At 48.9% G+C, this 19,089-nt stretch overlaps 7 protein-coding genes across 7 annotated transcripts; 6 read left to right on the top strand and 1 right to left on the bottom strand.

Annotated features, from left to right (window-relative positions):
• Positions 1 to 659: 659 nt before the first annotated feature.
• BP5553_03753 (putative Carbonic anhydrase) lies at positions 660 to 1,758 on the top strand (the record flags this gene model as incomplete). Its single annotated transcript, XM_032012376.1, has 4 exons — positions 660 to 826; positions 910 to 1,128; positions 1,219 to 1,316; positions 1,403 to 1,758. 4 exons carry the CDS (start codon positions 660 to 662, stop codon positions 1,756 to 1,758), a joined length of 840 nt encoding a protein of 279 aa, XP_031872069.1.
• Positions 1,759 to 3,156: 1,398 nt separating this feature from the next.
• On the top strand, positions 3,157 to 5,018 carry BP5553_03752 (uncharacterized protein; the record flags this gene model as incomplete). Its single annotated transcript, XM_032012375.1, has 3 exons — positions 3,157 to 3,441; positions 3,495 to 3,796; positions 3,851 to 5,018. 3 exons carry the CDS (start codon positions 3,157 to 3,159, stop codon positions 5,016 to 5,018), a joined length of 1,755 nt encoding a protein of 584 aa, XP_031872068.1.
• Positions 5,019 to 5,612: 594 nt separating this feature from the next.
• Positions 5,613 to 7,356, top strand: BP5553_03751 (POZ protein; the record flags this gene model as incomplete). Its single annotated transcript, XM_032012374.1, has 3 exons — positions 5,613 to 5,856; positions 5,935 to 6,141; positions 6,191 to 7,356. 3 exons carry the CDS (start codon positions 5,613 to 5,615, stop codon positions 7,354 to 7,356), a joined length of 1,617 nt encoding a protein of 538 aa, XP_031872067.1.
• Positions 7,357 to 7,704: 348 nt separating this feature from the next.
• Positions 7,705 to 9,168, top strand: BP5553_03750 (uncharacterized protein; the record flags this gene model as incomplete). Its single annotated transcript, XM_032012373.1, has 1 exon — positions 7,705 to 9,168. The coding sequence occupies one exon, from the start codon at positions 7,705 to 7,707 to the stop codon at positions 9,166 to 9,168; it is 1,464 nt and encodes a 487-aa protein (XP_031872066.1).
• Positions 9,169 to 10,630: 1,462 nt separating this feature from the next.
• On the bottom strand, positions 10,631 to 13,406 carry BP5553_03749 (uncharacterized protein; the record flags this gene model as incomplete). The annotated part of the gene is made up of 2 exons (XM_032012372.1): positions 10,631 to 11,985; positions 12,035 to 13,406. The coding sequence occupies 2 exons, from the start codon at positions 13,404 to 13,406 to the stop codon at positions 10,631 to 10,633; spliced, it is 2,727 nt and encodes a 908-aa protein (XP_031872065.1).
• Positions 13,407 to 14,916: 1,510 nt separating this feature from the next.
• Positions 14,917 to 16,340, top strand: BP5553_03748 (PLP-binding barrel; the record flags this gene model as incomplete). The annotated part of the gene is made up of 3 exons (XM_032012371.1): positions 14,917 to 15,036; positions 15,093 to 15,261; positions 15,838 to 16,340. The coding sequence occupies 3 exons, from the start codon at positions 14,917 to 14,919 to the stop codon at positions 16,338 to 16,340; spliced, it is 792 nt and encodes a 263-aa protein (XP_031872064.1).
• Positions 16,341 to 17,230: 890 nt separating this feature from the next.
• BP5553_03747 (uncharacterized protein) lies at positions 17,231 to 18,997 on the top strand (the record flags this gene model as incomplete). Its single annotated transcript, XM_032012370.1, has 1 exon — positions 17,231 to 18,997. The coding sequence occupies one exon, from the start codon at positions 17,231 to 17,233 to the stop codon at positions 18,995 to 18,997; it is 1,767 nt and encodes a 588-aa protein (XP_031872063.1).
• Positions 18,998 to 19,089: the final 92 nt, after the last annotated feature.

The raw sequence follows: 19,089 nt of genomic DNA, 5'->3' as shown, positions 1-19,089 counted from the left end.
TGGTAATTTGTAGGGGAGTCTAGGCCCCGAATCGATGTCGGGTGGCAGTGCGGCCCCCCCCCACGGGCGACGGTGTTTTAGAAGTCATTCGATTCCGACAGCTTCTAGCCAGACGCGGCCACTCCAGGGCTGAATGATGAAGGGTGCAAAACATAACAATCTCTGGGCACTTCTCTGTGCATGGGGACTGTGCGCCTTCATTTTGGTCAATCAAGAGGCTCGGGTTTGCAGAGCAGGCCGGAGCCGCGGGATATCGACACGCCTCGTTTGCCCAGCCTACAGGGCCGTTTGGAAGTCGTAAGAAGGGTCATCTCCCAAGACTTTCGAGCTCTTGGTATAAGCAGTAGTCCAGTGAGCATCTATTGATAAGGGCAGCCAAGAGAAAAGGAGTTGCTTGTTGTTGCAATCCAAGACATTCGTGAACCAAGCCCCTCGTGGGTATATTGCGCCTCCTGAATCTTCGGTTCACTATTGATTCACGGGCTACTTATCTTCATCAGTATCTCTCGCTGTTTTGTGTCTTACCAGCTTTACTTCTTTCTTCTTTTCGTTTCTTCTGCACCCCAACTATCAGTGTCTCTTTCCTTACACTAATCGCAAAGTCCTGTACTATAGTATTTTATTTTATCCTATTGTCAGCTGAGCTGCAAGCGGTAATCATGAAGTCTTCAACGTCCTACCTAGTCCTTTTTGTCAATCTTTTTGTCCAATCTGCCACAGCATCATGTGGTCATGGAACAAGTTTGCATAAACGAACAGTTACCACCAATGGTCTTGTCAAGAGGGTTGAAGTTGGGAAATTTGGATATATTGGCACCCAAGGACCGTATGTCACCCAAGTCTTATCACCACCTCGGACTCGTCATCTTGGACATTCATATCAAGGATCTATTGCTGACTAGAACTCAGAGCAAACTGGCAAAATCTCGCACCGGAGAACGTTCAGTGTGCAAACGGCAGCAATCAATCTCCGATCAATATTACACCTGAGAGCAGTACGTTGGTAGAGCCTGGTTCGCTCACCATCAATATTCCAGCAGTTGAAGCAGCCGAGTTTGAGAATCTTGGGACGACGATTGAGGTTTTGATGGAGGGGAAGAACGCCAGTTCTGTTATCGGTGGCAAGAGGTAATTCCTGTCTCCCTCAAATCCCGGCCTAGCACAATATGGTTGAGTGAAGCAAAGATATGCTGATGCTAACATGTTATGGATGAACAGTTTCAGCTTGAAGCAATTCCATTTCCACTCACCTAGTGAGCATACTATCGCTGGGGAACACTTCCCTCTGGAAATGCACATGGTTCATGAAGCCGAAGGTACGAATATTTGCCCCATCTCCGTCCTATACCATCACATCACGATCCCCCTTTTCATCTACGCGTCGCTAACTCACCTACCACAGACAAGTCCATAGCCGTGTTAACTGTCCTCTTCCAACTCTGTGAGGCCAACGGCGGCAACCCGGTCATAAATGCCCTCCTCCCTTCCATTGAAGCCATCAGAGCCCCCGGCTCTGTCACCGAAACCGGTCCCATCGACTTCGCCCCTCTCATAACAGCATTGAATGCTCAACCCATGCGCATGTATCAAGGCTCCTTGACTACGCCACCTTGCACCGAAGGTCCCAGCTTCGTCATCACGACACAAACCTTGCCACTGGATATCAAGGCGTACAACATGTTTAAGAGTGTTGTGGGATTCAACTCAAGGTTTCTGCAGACGTCGATAGGTGAACCAAACGTGTTGGCTGCTAAGTAAGATATAAACGGTTTGAAGGAGTGGGTTTCGTTTGCAGCCTGGAGTTGATGGACGGATCTTAGACACCTGGAAAAGTAATAGCGAAATTTGGAAATAATTTGCCAAGCTCATTAGCTAGTATTGTGATAGTGATAAAAGAGAAGTGAACAATGTTGTTCTTACTGTACTTCGTAGCACTCAGTGTGAAAACAAGGGAAGCTTACTCCGTGGGATTTGGCCGCAATCTGACATCGCACCCAAACCTCGGCTGTGGTCTTGAGGCGTGGACAATGCTTACGAAGTACACCTTCTAGAATGGTTGTCTAGCGCTTACTAACATTCCATTCCTTGATAATATGATCATCTTACCTCCCTACCTACCTAGATAGGTAGCTAGGTACATTGCAGCAGACTGACTAGCCCACTTCTCATGCTTGATATTGCACGTTAGCCAGTCCATTGTTCGCATCTGCGATTTTGAGGGACAAGTGGAGTAAGTATCTAAGGGTATGCTATGCCACCACTATTAGGGCAGTAGCCATAGCGATACAGCACTCAATAAAAGCATCCTTCTTAAGGAGTATACAATACTTCCCAGAAAGGACAATTCGCTACTATACGGCAGGCAGACTTCCGACGCTCTCCGCAATGATCTCGAACTAGGATTTTGGTCACAATTGGTCACACTCCGGGCGTCCACTTGGTGCACGAAAGCTCCTTCGGAGCCTTGGATGACGTGGCTGGGTGAGATTTGGCAGATATGACATAATACCATTGGTGGGCGAAGTTCCGACAGTATTAGAAGTCGTAATAATAACGGTCTGTTAGAACTTTTGACTTGAAGATGGGGAGTTTGAGGGGGCCGACCCACGTGAAATAAGTAATAACTGGTAATGACCGAGCAACTGACTATTGCGCCTCATCCGTCCTAGTGAAGGAATCGTCGCAATCAGACCCGTAAGCAGTAACTTCACCGGCCAGTGTGATCACCTGAAAGGCTGAGCTAGGAGACTACGCCCCAACGCGGACTGTTTATTGCTGTTCTCCGAAGCTTCCCCGCAGAAGAATCCCACGCTGGGCTCCTTTCTCTCGGCCTACCAGACCCTACACTCCCTTACCCAGCTCTTAACACGCCAACCGAGCCATACACCGTTCCGATAGCCGCCTGGCCCGACGCCAATATGCCCTCGGTGGGTTTATCGTTATTGGACATGCAACATGGCGGCTCCATCCTCTTGGTTTAGCTTGATTTTCTCCACTACTCCACCTTTTCAATGTACGGGGAAAGGACGAGGCAGTCGCGGCTGGAGCTGGAATGGAGAGCAGAAAATATTACCGGCCAAGTCAAGTAGCTGAGCTCTCCCAAAATGTCACCGTCATCCAGCTTGCTCTCGTTGTTTTCTATATCCGCTCCTCAAGATGAAGACCTCTGATATCCTCCTTCACTTGAGTGCTGCTTTCGGCGCCTCTGCCGCATCCATTGGGGGTTTACAAATCCACGAGAGGGCTTCAAGCTGGAAAGTTGGCCAAACGGTGCAAACGAGCAGCGGTCCAGTTTCCGGCCATGCTGCCACTAATAGTAAAAACAACTCGGGGGTCTCAGAATATCTAGGTATTCCTTTTGCACAACCTCCAGTTGGGGACCTGCGGTTTGCTGCTCCGGTCAAGTATGCGGGCAATTCCAGTATCAATGGCACATCCTTCGTAGGTTACCATGCAACCCCGTCCTTTGATAGAAGCTAATATGGCATTGGCAGGGCCCATCGTGTCCAGTGAGGAAGTCCAATTCCAGCTCAATCCCCTCCGCAGATGTTCTTGAGGCTGCAAACCTTACCGTGGCTGGCCTCGCCATGAACACCATCTTCAGCGATTTGACACCCAATTACAGCGAAGATTGCTTATATGTAAACGTATGGACGAAGCCACAGACAGGAGACACGAAGAAGGCAGTTCTGGTTTGGATATATGGAGGCGGCTTTAGCAGTGGGAGCACGTCGTACGAAGGATATAACGGAGCAAGCATTGTGGAGCAGGAAGATGTTGTGGTGGTCTCTCTGAAGTAAGTGGCCTATGTTACTTTTGTTATTCATGCAGATGTACTAACAATTAGCAGCTATCGCTTGAGTATTCTGGGCTTCCCGGGGAATCCCACTAGCACAAATAACCTCGCTCTTTTGGATCAAAGGCTTGCGATAGAATGGGTTAGGGATAACATTGAGAATTTTGGAGGTGACAAGTCGCGAATTACACTCTTCGGCCAGTCAGCTGGAGGCGCTTCTGTCGATTACTATTCTTATGCATGGAATTCGGATCCAATTGCTGCTGGATTCATCCCGGAGTCTGGCACGGTCTTCAGTTGGGGTCTACCAAACGCAAAGTCCGTGAGTGCTGTGGCTTGGTTCAACGTTACGACAAAGCTAGGATGTGGCAATGCCTCGTCTGACGCCGCATCAGTCCTTTCTTGTATGCGTTCAAAGGATTATGCTTCGATCTTGAGCGCAATACCTTCCGCAACTGGCACCACCGCAATCTTAGGCTTCTTCGGGCCCACGGTCGATGACACGGTCGTATTCTCCAACTATACAGACCGAACCCCAGCAAAGGTTCCTGTCCTTGTTGGCAGCAACAACTATGAAAGCGGCTACTTTAGGACACAATTTGCTCTGGCTGGCATAACCTACCCAGATGTGTTTTGGGATATTTTCAACCTCCAGGAATTTACCTGTCCGACAGGTCTCCGCGCCAACGCCAGCGTATCTTCTGGAAATCCAACCTGGCGCTATCGCTACTTTGGTGTTTTCCCCAACACTGCAATATCGTCCGAGGCCGGTGCATACCATTCTGCCGAGCTCCCTATTCTTTTCGATACTGCACCCACAATTCCAGCCAATACGCCCGAAGAGGTGTCGATTGGACAATACATGCGTGGTGCCTGGGCTGCTTTTGCGAAGGACCCGGCAGAAGGATTAACAAAGTATGGCTGGCCGTCCTATAACGCTTCGGGGGATACTTTGATCAGACTGGCATATGACAATGTTACCGGCACAAATGCTGTTAACCCGTCCCTGTATGATGCCAATTGCAAATACGTTAACGTATCAAATACGGATCCAAATGCATACACTGGACTAGCGACAGCTATTCCTACAGCCACTGCCACGAATATCCCCACAGCCTCAGGGACGAATGCACCAGCGGCTAGTACATCAAAGAGTGCAGGAAGCAGAGTCTCATGTTCGTTTGCTATGGCGATAGGATTCGTTGCAATGTGGCTTCTGTGATTTTGGGGCTTGATGACATAGCTACAACGGGGTTGCAGCCACTAATACTGAATTATGAATAAATATATATATACAATTTCATCATCAAAATCAAATTTGCTCTGAACCAGTAGAAACCATCTCTGACCCAAACATAATTCCCTGCTGACGCCCCCAAACAATGTGCATTGAGAAATTCATATCACGTGATATCAATAACCGCCGGAACCATCCCGAAATCGCTTAGCGCTTATCCTGTTCCAATCGGTTTGATGTTAAGTCAAGGTACGGAGATCCTCTCAGGGAGCGTCTCATCTCATCATCTACTCCTTCTTTGCCATATTTGGCCTGAAAATCCAACCAGGGCGGAGCGCATCTTACCTCCAGGCTGTATTAATACTTTTTCAATGTAAATGGGTAACTACCGCCGCCAAAATTCATGAACAGCTGAGTGAGACGCGGAAAGTGCAGCGTCAGCATCCTTACTTAGTATCACGTGTTAGAACGCCGCAACGACAAGCTCTTGGGGGGCAGCAAACTGGGGCCAGGGCCTTAGGTCCACATTAGAAGAAAGTTCGAAGCCTTGGGAAGGCTGGTCGGGCGAAGAAGCAAGCAATGGCGACTAGCAATGGAGGGGGACGAGCGAAGGAAGGCAAAGGACCAGGCAATGCTGGAATGCCCATCAGGAGAGAGGACACGATAACGCCAAATCCGCCTGGCATACTACGCGATCCAGCGGTAACAAGAGCGAGGAAGTTCAACACGGACATTCCAGAGATCCTTCCTCACGAAAGGGTGTTTCCTATTCAGATTGGAAGTGAGTTGTTCAGGTTAAGTGGGGCAAGTATTAGCTCTGATGGTATGTACCCTGTTTCCTTTCCTTGGGAAGACGATCCTTAGAGCGGTTTTCCGTGAATGAAGACTGAGAAACCTAGAGCACCCTCATACTTTTCCCAATTTTTTCAGTGTCAGCTGAAACAAGCCGAGGAGAATGGCGATGATTCGAATGCCATACGGACGCTGTATATCGATCGGGATCCGGTGACATTTCAAGACATCTCGTTACATTTACAAGGCTATCATATCAAGCCCACGGACGGGAGCCATTTTGTGAAGTTATTTGCCGATGCGCAGTTTTATAGCTGTAAGAAATATTCTATTCTCGGTCTACGGTACGTGCTAACAATCGGAAGTACCACGATTGGTATCTCAGCTCTACGAAGAGAGTATCTTTATATCGATTGGACATCGAGATTTCCAGATTCCGCGAGATATATTTTCAGACCCAGGCAACAGCCCCAATTACTTCTCCTTGGGCTTCGCTGTATTCTTTAGTACGCCAGCCGAAGTATTTCCCGGCCTCCACCGCGATGGTCTTCTTCGACCCCCCTCCATCCTACCACCTTCAATACCCAATCGCTCCGCCGACGTCTTTGCCCAGCTAGTGCAACTTCTACGCGGCTATCCATTACACATCAAAAATGAAGACCATCGCGCAGAACTACTCCGTGATTGCAGATATTTCCATCTCAAGGGCCTCGAGCAAAAGCTCATCCGCCACTCCATCTCATTCAACCTCTCACGCAAGAAAGAAGAAATTACTCTACGACTAGAAGACGTCCGGCAATCAGGCATTTCAGTCGTTGGGGATCAGTCTCAAGCAGCCCCGCCTCCTCCGGCAAACTCCGTGTACGACATGCAGCATAATCCACAGATGGGTTTAGTCGGGTACGTAAATTATGCTCGACCATTCGTGGACACCAAACCATACGAGTTGGTTCTAGAGATAGGCGGCGAATGCACAAGGTTGCATTTCAAGTCAGGTTTTGATTCAGGCTGGCCAGCGATCCGCGCGGAGTTCTTCGGTGATTGTAAGACGAGAATAAGTAGACTCTTTGAGGTTATCGCTACGAAGTTGAATTTACCTACCAACCAACCGTTGGGTCTGCTCATGAAGAAAGGAGGCGCGAGTTCGCAGCCTGCGAGCCCTGGGAATACTCCGCTTAATGAGGGGGACTTGGTGCGTGTGGTGATTGATGACGATTCATATATAAGGTTGGATGGGAGGGAATGGTCGGGCCGCGAGAAGGAGAAGGAGGAGGATAGTAGCGTCGCCAGCCTAAATCTTGATGATGAGAATCCTAGGAAGAGGAGGAGGACTGAGGATGGTGGCGTTATTAGGAGGTTTGCGGATGAGAATCAGTCGTGGATTGTGAGGTCGGGACAGTGGAGACTGAGGATCAAGAATACCGCTAGGGGCGGGAAGGCGAGTGTGGAATGTGTGCTTGTTGCTGTGATGTTGGATGCGTTTTCGGGGGAGTTGGGGAGAAATGCTCAGAGGCAGTTCCTTGGTGCATGACCTGGTGGTTTTACTCGCCATTAACGTATTTAGTGCTTAGATAACTGTATTTAACTGTGTCAACATTTGACAGTTGTTAGACTTTCCAATAGTCAACTTACATGAATATTAGACCCCTTCCCTCTGCCCTGATATCGCCAGTGCCTTTACCGGAGTTTTCCCGTTTACTCTGGTCAACGTCAACGGCTCACGGACGTCATTCATCCACACACCAGAACTCTACTTCCTATCTATTATTATCAGTACTCATCTTCGCAATTTATCTCACTGCGGCACATTAAGACTACTATGCCATAGACGGAAATGCACATCTCTCTCGAAATGTCTAAAACGGGGGTTTGAGAAGAGATGCAGTCGAAATCAGGGCCACCACCCCCATTTTTTCCCTCCACCTCATCCACCACCAAGCGTAAGATCAGCACATTTGAAAGATCAATCAGTCCTCCGGCTTTAAAAAGGAAAAGGCCTGTATCCCGTGACGGTATCAGTGCTACCTCTTCTACCTCTGCTTCTGCTCTTACTCCTCGCTTTTCGGAAGTTTCCCATGCATCCTCACGGGAGGTTGTTGAGAAAAGCGGCGATGATGAAAAAAGACGAGAAGAAGTAGGCATGAGAGATAAGAGCACAGAGATTAACATATTGTCCTGGAATGTAAATGGACTTACACATCTCCTCCATAAATCAATGCGGACAATCACATCTTTTTTCAGCACTACTTTTTCGAGGAAGAAAAGGGATGGAGAATTATATGACTCCGAGGATGAGAGGATGGAACAAGAGGAGGGACGACGTGGAAATGGAATACCGCCCATGAGAGGGTTTTTAAAGAGGCACCATTGGCCGCATATTGTGTGTCCCCAGGAGGTTAAGATTGCTCCTAGTGAAAAGGAGAGAATGGAAAAGGCCCTGGAGAAGGCTGCTAATTTTGAGGAGGATGGGAGGGGGAATGAGACCGTTGGTCCAAAGTATTATGTGATTTTGTCATTGCCTAGGGATCAGTATAATGCAAAGGGGTTCGGAGGACGAGTGCATGGTGTTTGCTCGTTGGTACGAAAGGATCTGGAATGTTGCGGCGGCATCCCCGAGAAAGCTATGGAAGCAAAGAAGAGGGTAACTACGAAAGGTGTAGAATGGGACCTCGAAGGTCGCGTCCTCATTACTGAGATCATAAACCAAGATTCCACAGGTGACAGTGAAAGGAGAAGGGAAAGCCTAGTAGGATGCTGGAAACTGGAAGTAATCAACGGATACTGGCCCAACGGGACCACCAACCCCTATCGGTCCCCAACCACGGGTGAAATATCCGGCACCCGCCGTGATTTCAAAAGGAGTTTCTACAAACGGATGCTAACCCAAGTCCAGACCTATCAAAAGGATGGCTGGCACGTCTTTCTCATCGGCGACATGAATATCGCTCCTCAGCGTATCGATGGGTTTCCCAATCTTCGCTTGGGCGTTGAACATGTGCGGAATCGGGAAGACTTTAACAGAAAATTCCTCTCGGGTGATAACCCCAACGGGATGGGAGGTGTAGATACTTTCCGCTGGATTAGGGGCCAGCTGAAGAAGTATAGCTACCATGGGGAGAGAGCTGATCAATGGGGAATGAGTTGTGATAGAGTTGATTTAGGGATTGTGAGTCGTGGAGTTGTGGAGCGCGACGCGTTGGTTAATGCTGATATATTGGAGACTGTTGAGGAGAGAGGTGGAAGTGACCACGTGCCTATTGGGGTTGTTATTGATGTTGAGAAGTTGGCGAGGGTATCTAGGTTAGGAGAGGCTGTGTCTGACCTCCAGATAGGTAAAGTTTGAGGCAGATGTTGATGGCTTGTGGATAAGCGGATGTATAGTTCCTCTGCTATGCTTACGAAGAGACGAGAATGAGCGGAATTCGACGGGGGCATAAGTTGATAGCTGGTATGCTGTTGTTCTGTTCCATGGTATGTATCGTGACTAAAGAAGTGTAGCAATACGAGGCATATACAGTGGTATAAAGACTTCACTAGCCTTGTCCATGCTACAACCAAGAAGCAACTGCTCTACAAATGAAAATATAAGACTATACAATGCTAGCATAGAAGCCCGGGTCATTTAGAGTTTCGATGCTACTCTCACGGTGGGTTGCACCTTCCCCCCCCCATAACCGAACCCGTACTATATAACAGCCTTTAAGCCTTATACAAGAAAATAAAAACGCCCTGAGCCCCTGTGGTTCAGTGGTCTGCTTGGTGGAGAGCCGTGCGCTTACCTTCAACCCTAAGCACAGTTGAGCTGGACGTAGTGAAAGCGAAATCCATCATCTGTTACTGGGTGTTTCGGGGAGAGTTGCGAACTTCAACGATGAACTGGGTAGTGCGTAAGCAGCGTGCAGGGACCCTTGGAGTGTCCGGCCGGTGGCCTTCTTTTTTTTTAAATAATTCTTTTTAATCTATTTACTTTTTTGTTGTTGTTGTTTTGTAGAGCGTGTTGTTGTCGTCGCCTCTTGTAAGCGAAAAGGGGGCGGTGAATGTAATTTGTAGGTAGTGGCCGAATATTGGTGCGAGGCAGGAGCTGCTCGGTTGCTGATTTGGTAACTGGGTTCAATAACGGAAGAAGTTTGATAGGAGATGAGGTATTCTATTTTTGATACTATCTAGGTATGGATGGGGAATTGGAACGAACGTTTGGGTTTAGTAAAATCATCGCAAGGCAAAATACAACCTAGGGAGAATTTGGCAGATAAAAGTTATACAAAAGTAGGTAGCCCTCGTTCGTTGCTACTATATCCTACTTAAGCCTGGGTTCTAAGTACACCTTACCATTCTAGTTATTTTACCTTGGTGTCGTATACTTCGCACGGCCTTCGATAAGAAAGCCAAAAGATATTTTGGGAGTTCTAGAGGGACGACGAGAGATATTGGAAGGAACTGACGGTAGGAACGCTGGTACTCATGAGGGACGACCAAACTATACCTACCTTCGGCCTAAAATATGTTTGGGCATAGGTTGACTAGTAGGCGTTTCCTTTCACATTAAAGTATGTACCTAACAGTGAGCGGTATATCAATTCTCATGATCTGTATTGAGCTTTTTGATTTTTCGGTAACATCACCGATCTATTTTACATTACACAACATACGGTAATCTACTCTATCTCTCCATGCTGAACTCCGGTATAAACCCTCATATCCCTAACAAAATGCCATGAGTGAAATAGTGTGCCAGTATTGTGCTTCTGGCCTTAAGCTGTAGGTGTCATCAGGTCATTCATTGCTATGCAATCTCAACATTCATATTACTGCGCTGGAGGTGCAGGACCGCCACCAGGTCTACCACCTGGAGTCAAGTCCCTTTGTCGTCCTTGGCCCTGCTGTCCGCCTGTTGGAGCTTGTCTACCGGACGGCGAGCTTGAAAGTGGGTGTAGTTGCATTCCTTGACCTTCCGGCTGCGACTGTTGAGTGGGAGGATAAGTTAGGTATGTGGGGCGGTTAATTTGTTGCTGTCGGACATATTCCGAACTATCATACCCCCGCGAGTATAATGGTCCCGTTGAATTGGTTTGATGGAGTCCCAACTCCGCCTCCTCGTCCACGACACCTCGTCCGCCATAACCTGACCTTGTTGGACTAGCAGCCGTCACGCCGAGGGCTGGTTGACCTTGAACTTCTGCAGGAGGGATGGTGTCGCCGGCCTTTCGGCGCCCACGGGAAGATTTGCGGTGCGCCAGACCTCCGTCGAGCCCTCCCACTTCACCGGTGCGATCCCGCTCCTCGCTGGTTCGGGGAAGATGGACAGTCGGATCACCCCTTCCACTGGACCAGCCAGCATCAAGGTGCGCCGCATCAGCGACTGGGTTGCGAGAGTTGATGGCCTCAGCTGCCTTTGCCTCTCCAACTAAGGCATCATCACTGTCGGTCTTGGGAGGGACGGGAATGAATCGTGCCTCATTCTTGTCCTTTTTTGATTTTTCTCTTGCTTGAGCTGCCCAATCGTCGTTGATCGCTACGCTGTAAGACGGATTACTTGGGCCTCCAAGGGCGTCGCCGCCGCCTCCTGGGCCATTGATAGGTATTTTGCGAAGAGCGAGGACGAGCGCGCACATGAATTTCGAGCGCCGAGCAGCACGGATCGTTTCGTTATGCCAGTTTGATTTGTGACGGATCTCGATCTGTAGTTGCAATTTATCCATGTTTCCAACTCCTGTAGCCTCAAGTAGCAGATCAGGTTGGAAGTCACGGGCGTTATCTGGATGTGTCACAAAAGCCTCCATTTCGCTGCGTAGAAGGGCGAGGTCCTCAAGCGATGTATCAAAGGAGATGGCCATGTCAAGTTGCTCCTTCATTGCGTTGGAACGAGTGATATTCTCGATCCACAGATTGTTGAGGACAATGTTGGGAACTTGCACCATCTTCATGTTGTCAATGCGTTTGAACAATGTATACAGGAGAGATATTTGTTCGACAACCAGGTATTCCTTTTCCGGTCCGGTGATGTCAACACGGTCGCCAACATCGAAGGGGTGTTTGACAAAAAGGAAGATACAGCTTCCAAGGAACTCCTGGGTAGTGGCAGCGAAGACGAACGAAAGGGAAAGAATAGCTGTCCCGGCTGTGGCAAGCGTTGTGACGAAATTAGTGTTTTGAAATGCGACTACATGTTGTTAGTAAACCTTGAGAGATTGAGGGGAGGTAGGCCATACCGAATATGAATATCGTGATAACTAGGAGGACGGTAACCAGGATCTGGTCAAGAACACCAATGGCCTGTCCAATATCTCGCATGCTCGTAGCAATGGCCTTTCGTTCCCTTCCGATCTCCACGACTTTCAAAATCATCTCTTCGAGACTGATATCACCGTTCCCATCACTATCGATACAGGCAAAGACCTCCTCTGCCTCATCGGCCCGAGATGGCCCAAGGACCTCCCGGATATCGTCCAAGGATAAAGATTCCTTGCCCTCGACGACAAACGACATCCATAATCGTTTTGCCAAGGCTTCAGACGACCTAGTTTTCTCCAGAGCTTCGATCACGATGGAATGGGCGGAAGTGGGATTGAAGACCTGCTTGCCAGTGATCTCAGATGCAATGTTTCCAAAAACAGAAGTGACCTTATCTCCAATGCGTCCAATATCTCCGATTAACTTCAGTGGGGTAGCAGCGCCCGAGGGACCAATTGATTTGCCAAGAAGGGACTCGATTGTGGCATTGATAACATAATCCTCCTCTGCGAATTCGGGGCAATACATAGGGAACAAGGTCCTCGATGCGTCGTAAAGAAGGCCTAGAAGATGGATGGTGTGCTTCGATTCCTTGATTCTCGCGTCGAATGAACGGCGGTGGTAATGTATACTGATGATCTGAATTATCATCTTCTCGGCGAGTAAGAGAATGGTTGCAAACAGGGCGGGGAGCAACAGATTGGTCATCACCAGAATCCAGCGCGGGTTATCCTCAGGGTTTCGATTATTGATACGGTTTCCAGTTAGGGCAGTGAATGTAACCAACGATGTTATTGCCCAACCCACCAAGCTAAGCGGCATCTCGACGGCTCTCAAGACTTGGGCGTATTTTCGAGTTCCTGAGCTCACAACCCCACAAAGGAATATGAACAACCAGGGAACTGCCTTGGACAACAATTTTGTAACCCAAAGTGATAACCAGACAATCTCTATCCAGAGGAAGAATAGATATACCCTTACGCCAGTTGTGGTGAGCTTGGCATTGGGTTTCTGTACGGCGTAATAGATAATGGGTGCCGCAAGCACGAGTGCCACCGGGAGCACGTACACGAAGTAGCGAGTGACGATGGAGAATTCAATGATTTTCTTGTAGAATCTGCCCATGCTGTTCACTGAAGTTTCCTCGCCATCAGTAACCGCCCTCGTCGGTCTCTGGCCGGGGCGCCTGCCCTTCATCCCGCTCCTGAAATAATCGTTCTTCTCGTCATCCTTCGATGAGGGCGAACTCTCAAGGTCGTGCGATGAGTTTAAGCCATCGCCTTGCTTGCGGGCGCCGGTAGAGGCATTCGAGCGAACGGTGGTCAGAGGAATATCGGTTTCGTAGGGCATGTTGGTTTCATTCGTATTAGAGAGGGGTTGGAAACCGCGGCGAGAAAAGTCTGTTGGTGAACGAGGTGAACGAGGGGACCGCAGAGACATTTGATCAGCGAGCGGAGGGGGGGAGTGAAAGTTGCAAGCCTTCGGAGGCTGCTTCGAAGATCTGGAGGAGGTGGTTTGCTAGCAGCGGGAGGTTTTGATTCCGACTGCAAAGTTGGAGTGCAGCTGGGAGGCGTGGTGGAGACGTGGTGGAGACGCTGCCAGAGAAAGGAAAGAAGGGACAGAAAGTAAGTCAATCAATTGACTCTTTTGGCTAGTGAATGGAGCGGAGGTGAATGAATGGTAGTAATGTCGAGGATTCGCCAGGGGAAACAATGGACCGCGTCAAGCGTTCTGCGGGGAGGGCAATAATAATTGAGCACACGAAGCACACAGGACAAGCAAGACAAGCAGAGGAAGGGCGGAGCGAGTGAAAGGGATAGAAAAAGGGAAAGAATGTCGATGATGACCGAACTGTGGAGTTGGCGTTGGCGTTGGTAGTCTTCGACGATCGAAGGAGTACGAACCCTCGAAGTCCTGTACGTACTACTCAGTACTAAACTACTACTACTACTACACTGGGTCCGGATAGCAGCAATTTATTCTTTCTCCCTGCCAGGAGCTAGGAATAGCATCCCGGTAGGTGGCGGAATACCGAGCAGTGGCTGGGCATCCCGGCACACAATATGCTGTTGGGTGCAACTTGGTGCAACTTCGGTGGTGGAAATTGTGGGATACGGGCTTGTTATGATCGCCTGTCATTGCCTCCGTATCCTGCTGTATATTGTCCTTATCCACCATCGGCTCGCCACATATCGGCTCCCATTGGGTCAGCAGCGCTAAGCAGGTCAGCCCAGCTGTTTCAGCGTCCCACAGGGGATTCACGCCCCTGAAGGATCTGAGACGGCGTAGAATAGCCCCCGGTGTCAGATCCTCCTGTTGGACCCCCAGAGCCCAGGCTCCAGAGCTTCATTTATTTTCAAGGTGGAGAAGAAAAAGGGGAGGACTTTAATTACTTACTACGGAGTATTGTAGTTGCAGTTCCAAGCTTTACACGGAGTAATATACGAAGTACCATCTTTTAGATCATTTCCCACAGCCTTCTCTTGGTTAGCTGTACGAGTCCGGCGCTCGAAGTACTGTACATATTATTATTAGTTACCTGGTGTACTTCGTCTGCGCTATGAGATGCTGAGTACCTTATTCGTCCTGACTCAAGTCCGCTATGATTCGATCCTTTCACGCTCCTTTTACCATTTTCAGTAGCTAGGCAACTCTCTATCTTCTGTTAAGTTACTAGTATGTACTTTCTATCTGGTAGTTTATTAATGACGGGGCCAGATCACATGATGTATCACGTGTCACGCTGCTCCTCGTCACACAATGCGCTCCGCTCGGCTCAAGCGGCCTCCGCCCCTTATCATATTTCCTACTCACTCCGCACGAAAGGGTGGATGCACACTGCATACTGTAAATGTACATGATGAGCGATAATCACGAAGACCAACCCAATATGAAAATCGACCCCGCTCGCGCTGCTTCCTTGGCCGCATCGCTGCAGTCCGTTTCCCAGCGGGTTGTGAAAGCTGCAAATGGCCGGAATGTAAAGTATCCTTCCTCCCCTCCGCTTCAAGTTGCCATAGACTGATGTGTGAATAGGTGAGAACAGTGGCCGTCTCGAAGCTGAAGCCCGCGGCCGACATTCTGGCTCTTTATCAGGAAGCCAAACAGGAGCACTTTGGAGAGAACTATGCTCAAGAGTTGATGGAGAAGGCAGAGATGCTGCCAAAAGATATCAAGTGGCATTTTATTGGTGGACTGCAAAGTAGTAAGTGTGTATCTTCATGTGTGGTGATCTACTTGCGTATTTCCCTTCCGGTGGTAGGTAAGGCGGGGTTACCGGGCCTTGCCATGGGCGTCCTGCAAGTGCAGCTTTGAGTTGCAGGAGGCATCGTGCGGGGATATTGAGGGAAGCATAATGCCTTGCTACAGTATGATTTCTTATGAAGTGTCTACTGTATCCACCAGGCGGATCACTCTGGCCGTATTGTGTGGCACGTGACCCGTATTCTCCTCTTTCCAGGTTTGGAGAGCGACGGCGTTCATATCTTCTCATTCACGGCTCCTATCTTTTGATCTACAAATCGGTATTCATCAAGTTTCAGACTATGGTTTTGTTTTGTCACGCTTAAGGCTCGTTAAGAGACCTTACTCCTAGGAAGCGTTGTTCTTTGAGAATGATTCGCTCCTATGGGAAATCAGAGCCCGCTCTACTATCATCTCATCTGCCACAGTTCACTTTTGTATTATATTCATTATATCTTCAGTCGCTGATACACTTCTAATTTAATACGGGGATCCTTATCCGTTGTCCTACTTTCAGCTAGCTAATCCATATCCATAGATAAATGCAAGCCCCTTACAACAGCCATCTCGAACCTCTGGTGCGTCTCCTCAGTTGACTCGGAGAAGAAAGCCACTCAACTTTCCCTTGGCCGCTCCACTCATACCTCCCTCGCTCCCTTGAACATCCACATCCAAGTCAACACATCTGGCGAGGCCGCCAAATCCGGCGCCACCCCAGGCTCTGAAACCACCACACTCGCAAAACATGTCCTAAGCACTTGTCCACACTTAAACCTCCTCGGACTGATGACCATTGGTGCTATCGCGCGAAGCAAGGAGATGAAAGCCGGGGAGGAGAACGAAGACTTCAGGATACTGAAGGAGGAGCGCGATCGATTGGAAACAGAGCTTAAGGAGGAACTGGGAGGCAGGAAACTAGAGTTAAGTATGGGTATGAGTGAGGATTTTGAGGGCGCGATTATGATGGGCAGTGATGAGGTCCGCGTCGGAAGTACCATATTTGGGGAGCGGCCTAAAAAAGAAGAGTTCACTGTTAAGTAAGGGGTAGGGAGAGTGCTGGGTGTCATAGACAACCTACTCGCATCTTATCCTGCTATCATCTCGGCAAATTCAGGCTCCAAGGTCTGAAATATATTGTGTTATCGAGATATAGTGCTCCTGGAGCTAGCCATGGCGGAGCATGTTGTGGCAACGGCTTTGGCCAACGTTGTGCCAACCATGGTTAGACCATGGTCGTCCTCAAATTATGCCGCGTTTACTGAAGATCACGGGGAGCCACAATTCCCATTAATTCTGTACAATTACCGTTCTGCCGGGGAAATTCACATACAGGGCATAGGTCAACTGCCATTCCTCAGTATAGAGAAGGGAGGTTGGAGCAAGCCCCTAGTAAGGAGTGAACAATGGGGTGACTGGCTGAGCGAAGCGGTCACAAAATCAACTGCACTTGTCTCTACTGATTAACTTTTTGCGCGCCAAACTCTCAGTCACAAATATCGATGCTCTGGGACAACTTACAGGCAGTCTGCATGGTCTGCACTCCGTGCCATTCTTCAGCCGCAGGCACCGACACCATATGCACTTTCGTCACATGCAAGCTATAGCCGCCTCCCCAACGAGGCTGAAACAATTGGAGCTCCTGCTCAGCTAGGCCCGCCGCTGTAACCCCATCTTCTCTGCAATTATATGCTCAACTATTAATAACTGCATGGCGTCAAATGGATTATGCCGCACCAGGCGTAGCCAGGCGACGGACTACGCCCTTAAGTCTGGCCAGGGCCGCCAGGCTCTCTGAACGAGCTGGAACCAGAGCACATGGCTAAGGGACCATTGAGACATATCGTAACTTTTCATTTTTAATGTTGGAAAAGGCTTGAGAGACGCACATCCAAGTACAATCCCCAATCATCACAAACAACAACTCCGCCATAATGGATCCTGCCAGTATTTCGGGCCTGGCGATGGCTGGCCTGACCCTTCCAGCTCAAGTCTTTACTAGCGGCGCTATCACGTATACAACAATTTCCCAAGTGCGGACTATGGGTAATTCCCTTGGCAAACATTACTGGCGCTTTAAGATCCAAGAAAACCGTTTCATCTTTTGGGGGATGTCCCACAAAGCCTGTAGCCCGGGTGGTCTTGATCCTAATCATATGCCGAAGCTTATATTTGAGTCGGTGGTCAACACTCTCATTCAGATCAATGGGCTGTTAGGAGATCGAGACAAGCTCTGTGAGAGATATGGATTGCAGGAAGTGGGCGAGGTGCGACATATTGAGTTATCGGTCATCAAAAGAGAATCAATGAGGCAACAAAATATGGTCAAACGGCTTCAGAAGAGCAGTTCGCTCCTCCGAAAAGTCCAATGGGCAGTCAAGGACCAGAGCAGATTCTCAGACCTGGTTCAGGAATTGACCGAATTTAACAACACTCTCTACGAAATGCTCCCTGTGCTGGGAGGCGCGGTTCTTGAGGGCCCCATTATAGCCCAAACACTTGCGGACGAGCTCGTCAATACAGGCAGCTTGAGGGCCGCTGATGGCCTTCTACAGACGACGGATATTGGGTTGTCAGACCTAAGGCAAACATATATAGCGATGAGCTCGGCTTTGAGACGTGACAGCGCAGAGGCATTTACATTATCCGGCCAACCTACTCCACCCTCTCCGCATCTACTCCTTGATGTTCAGTATCTAGAATTTCCAGATCGGATATCGATTCCAAACCCAGCTCCGGATCTTCGTTCATGGGCACGACCACGGCAGAACAACCCCTTCTCTAGCGCGGATTTTATGGTGGTTGAGTGGCTCCGCTATGACTTACGACGCAACAGAGCAGAAGACGTGGACTTGAGAGCAATTCTACAAGCTCGAATTGAAGCATTGGCGCAAATGCTAAAAGAAAAACCCAGATCCGATTCTTTTCGAGTTCTCAATTGCGTAGGCTACGTTGAAGACAATACCGACAGCAGGTTTGGCCTTACATTTCGCTTTCCCAATATTTCGAGCGGACAGCAAGTCTCAGTGCCGCGGTCGCTCTACGAGACTATAACCAAATACCCCTATAATACGCCTTATCTCGGTGACCGTTTTCGTCTTGCCTATCTCTTGGCTGAATCTGTCCATGCTTTCCTCGCAACTGGGTGGCTGCACAAAAGCATATGTTCCTATAACATCCTCCTTTTCCCTGGCAACTCACAAGTATCTCAAGGCAATTGCCAACACCCGGTCTCCCTGGATAATCCTTATTTTACCGGCTTCGCTTTGTCGCGTCCTGACGACCCCAATGTTGACTCTTCCCGTAGTGCTGCTGGAGCTAAAATGGCAATATATCGACATCCGCAAGTGCAAGGTTTTGGAGGCAAGGAGATTGTGACTTACCGTGCTATACACGATATTTATAGCCTGGGCACTATGCTTTTAGAGATTGCAACCTGGCGTACTATGTCCAGATATTACCCCAGCAGCCCCCCGCCAGGGTATGATTTCAAGGCATTTCTTCTGGAGAAGGTAGTACCAGGCATCGGCGTGTCAATGGGTGAGCGATATATGACGGCGGTCAGGAAATGTCTCGATGGAAGTTTCGAGAAACTCGATGGATTTAGTCAAGACGAGTACGACTCCGCAGACTATAAGGAAAATCTGCGCCAGGGCTTTTTCTGGGAGGTCGTGAGTATTCTGCGAGACTGCCGTGCCTAAAACCCAGTATCATAGGAATTGGAATAAGGCTCTACAATCCTGCCTAGAAGTGAGCGATTTCGACGTTTAGACATGCAAACCCCATGTTTAAC

Source organism: Venustampulla echinocandica (assembly GCF_003357145.1).
Source record: "Venustampulla echinocandica strain BP 5553 chromosome Unknown scaffold_1, whole genome shotgun sequence".
Classification (NCBI taxonomy): domain Eukaryota; kingdom Fungi; phylum Ascomycota; class Leotiomycetes; order Helotiales; family Pleuroascaceae; genus Venustampulla; species Venustampulla echinocandica.
Note: the sequence above shows the minus strand (reverse complement) of the source record. Positions and strands in the feature narration are given on the sequence as shown.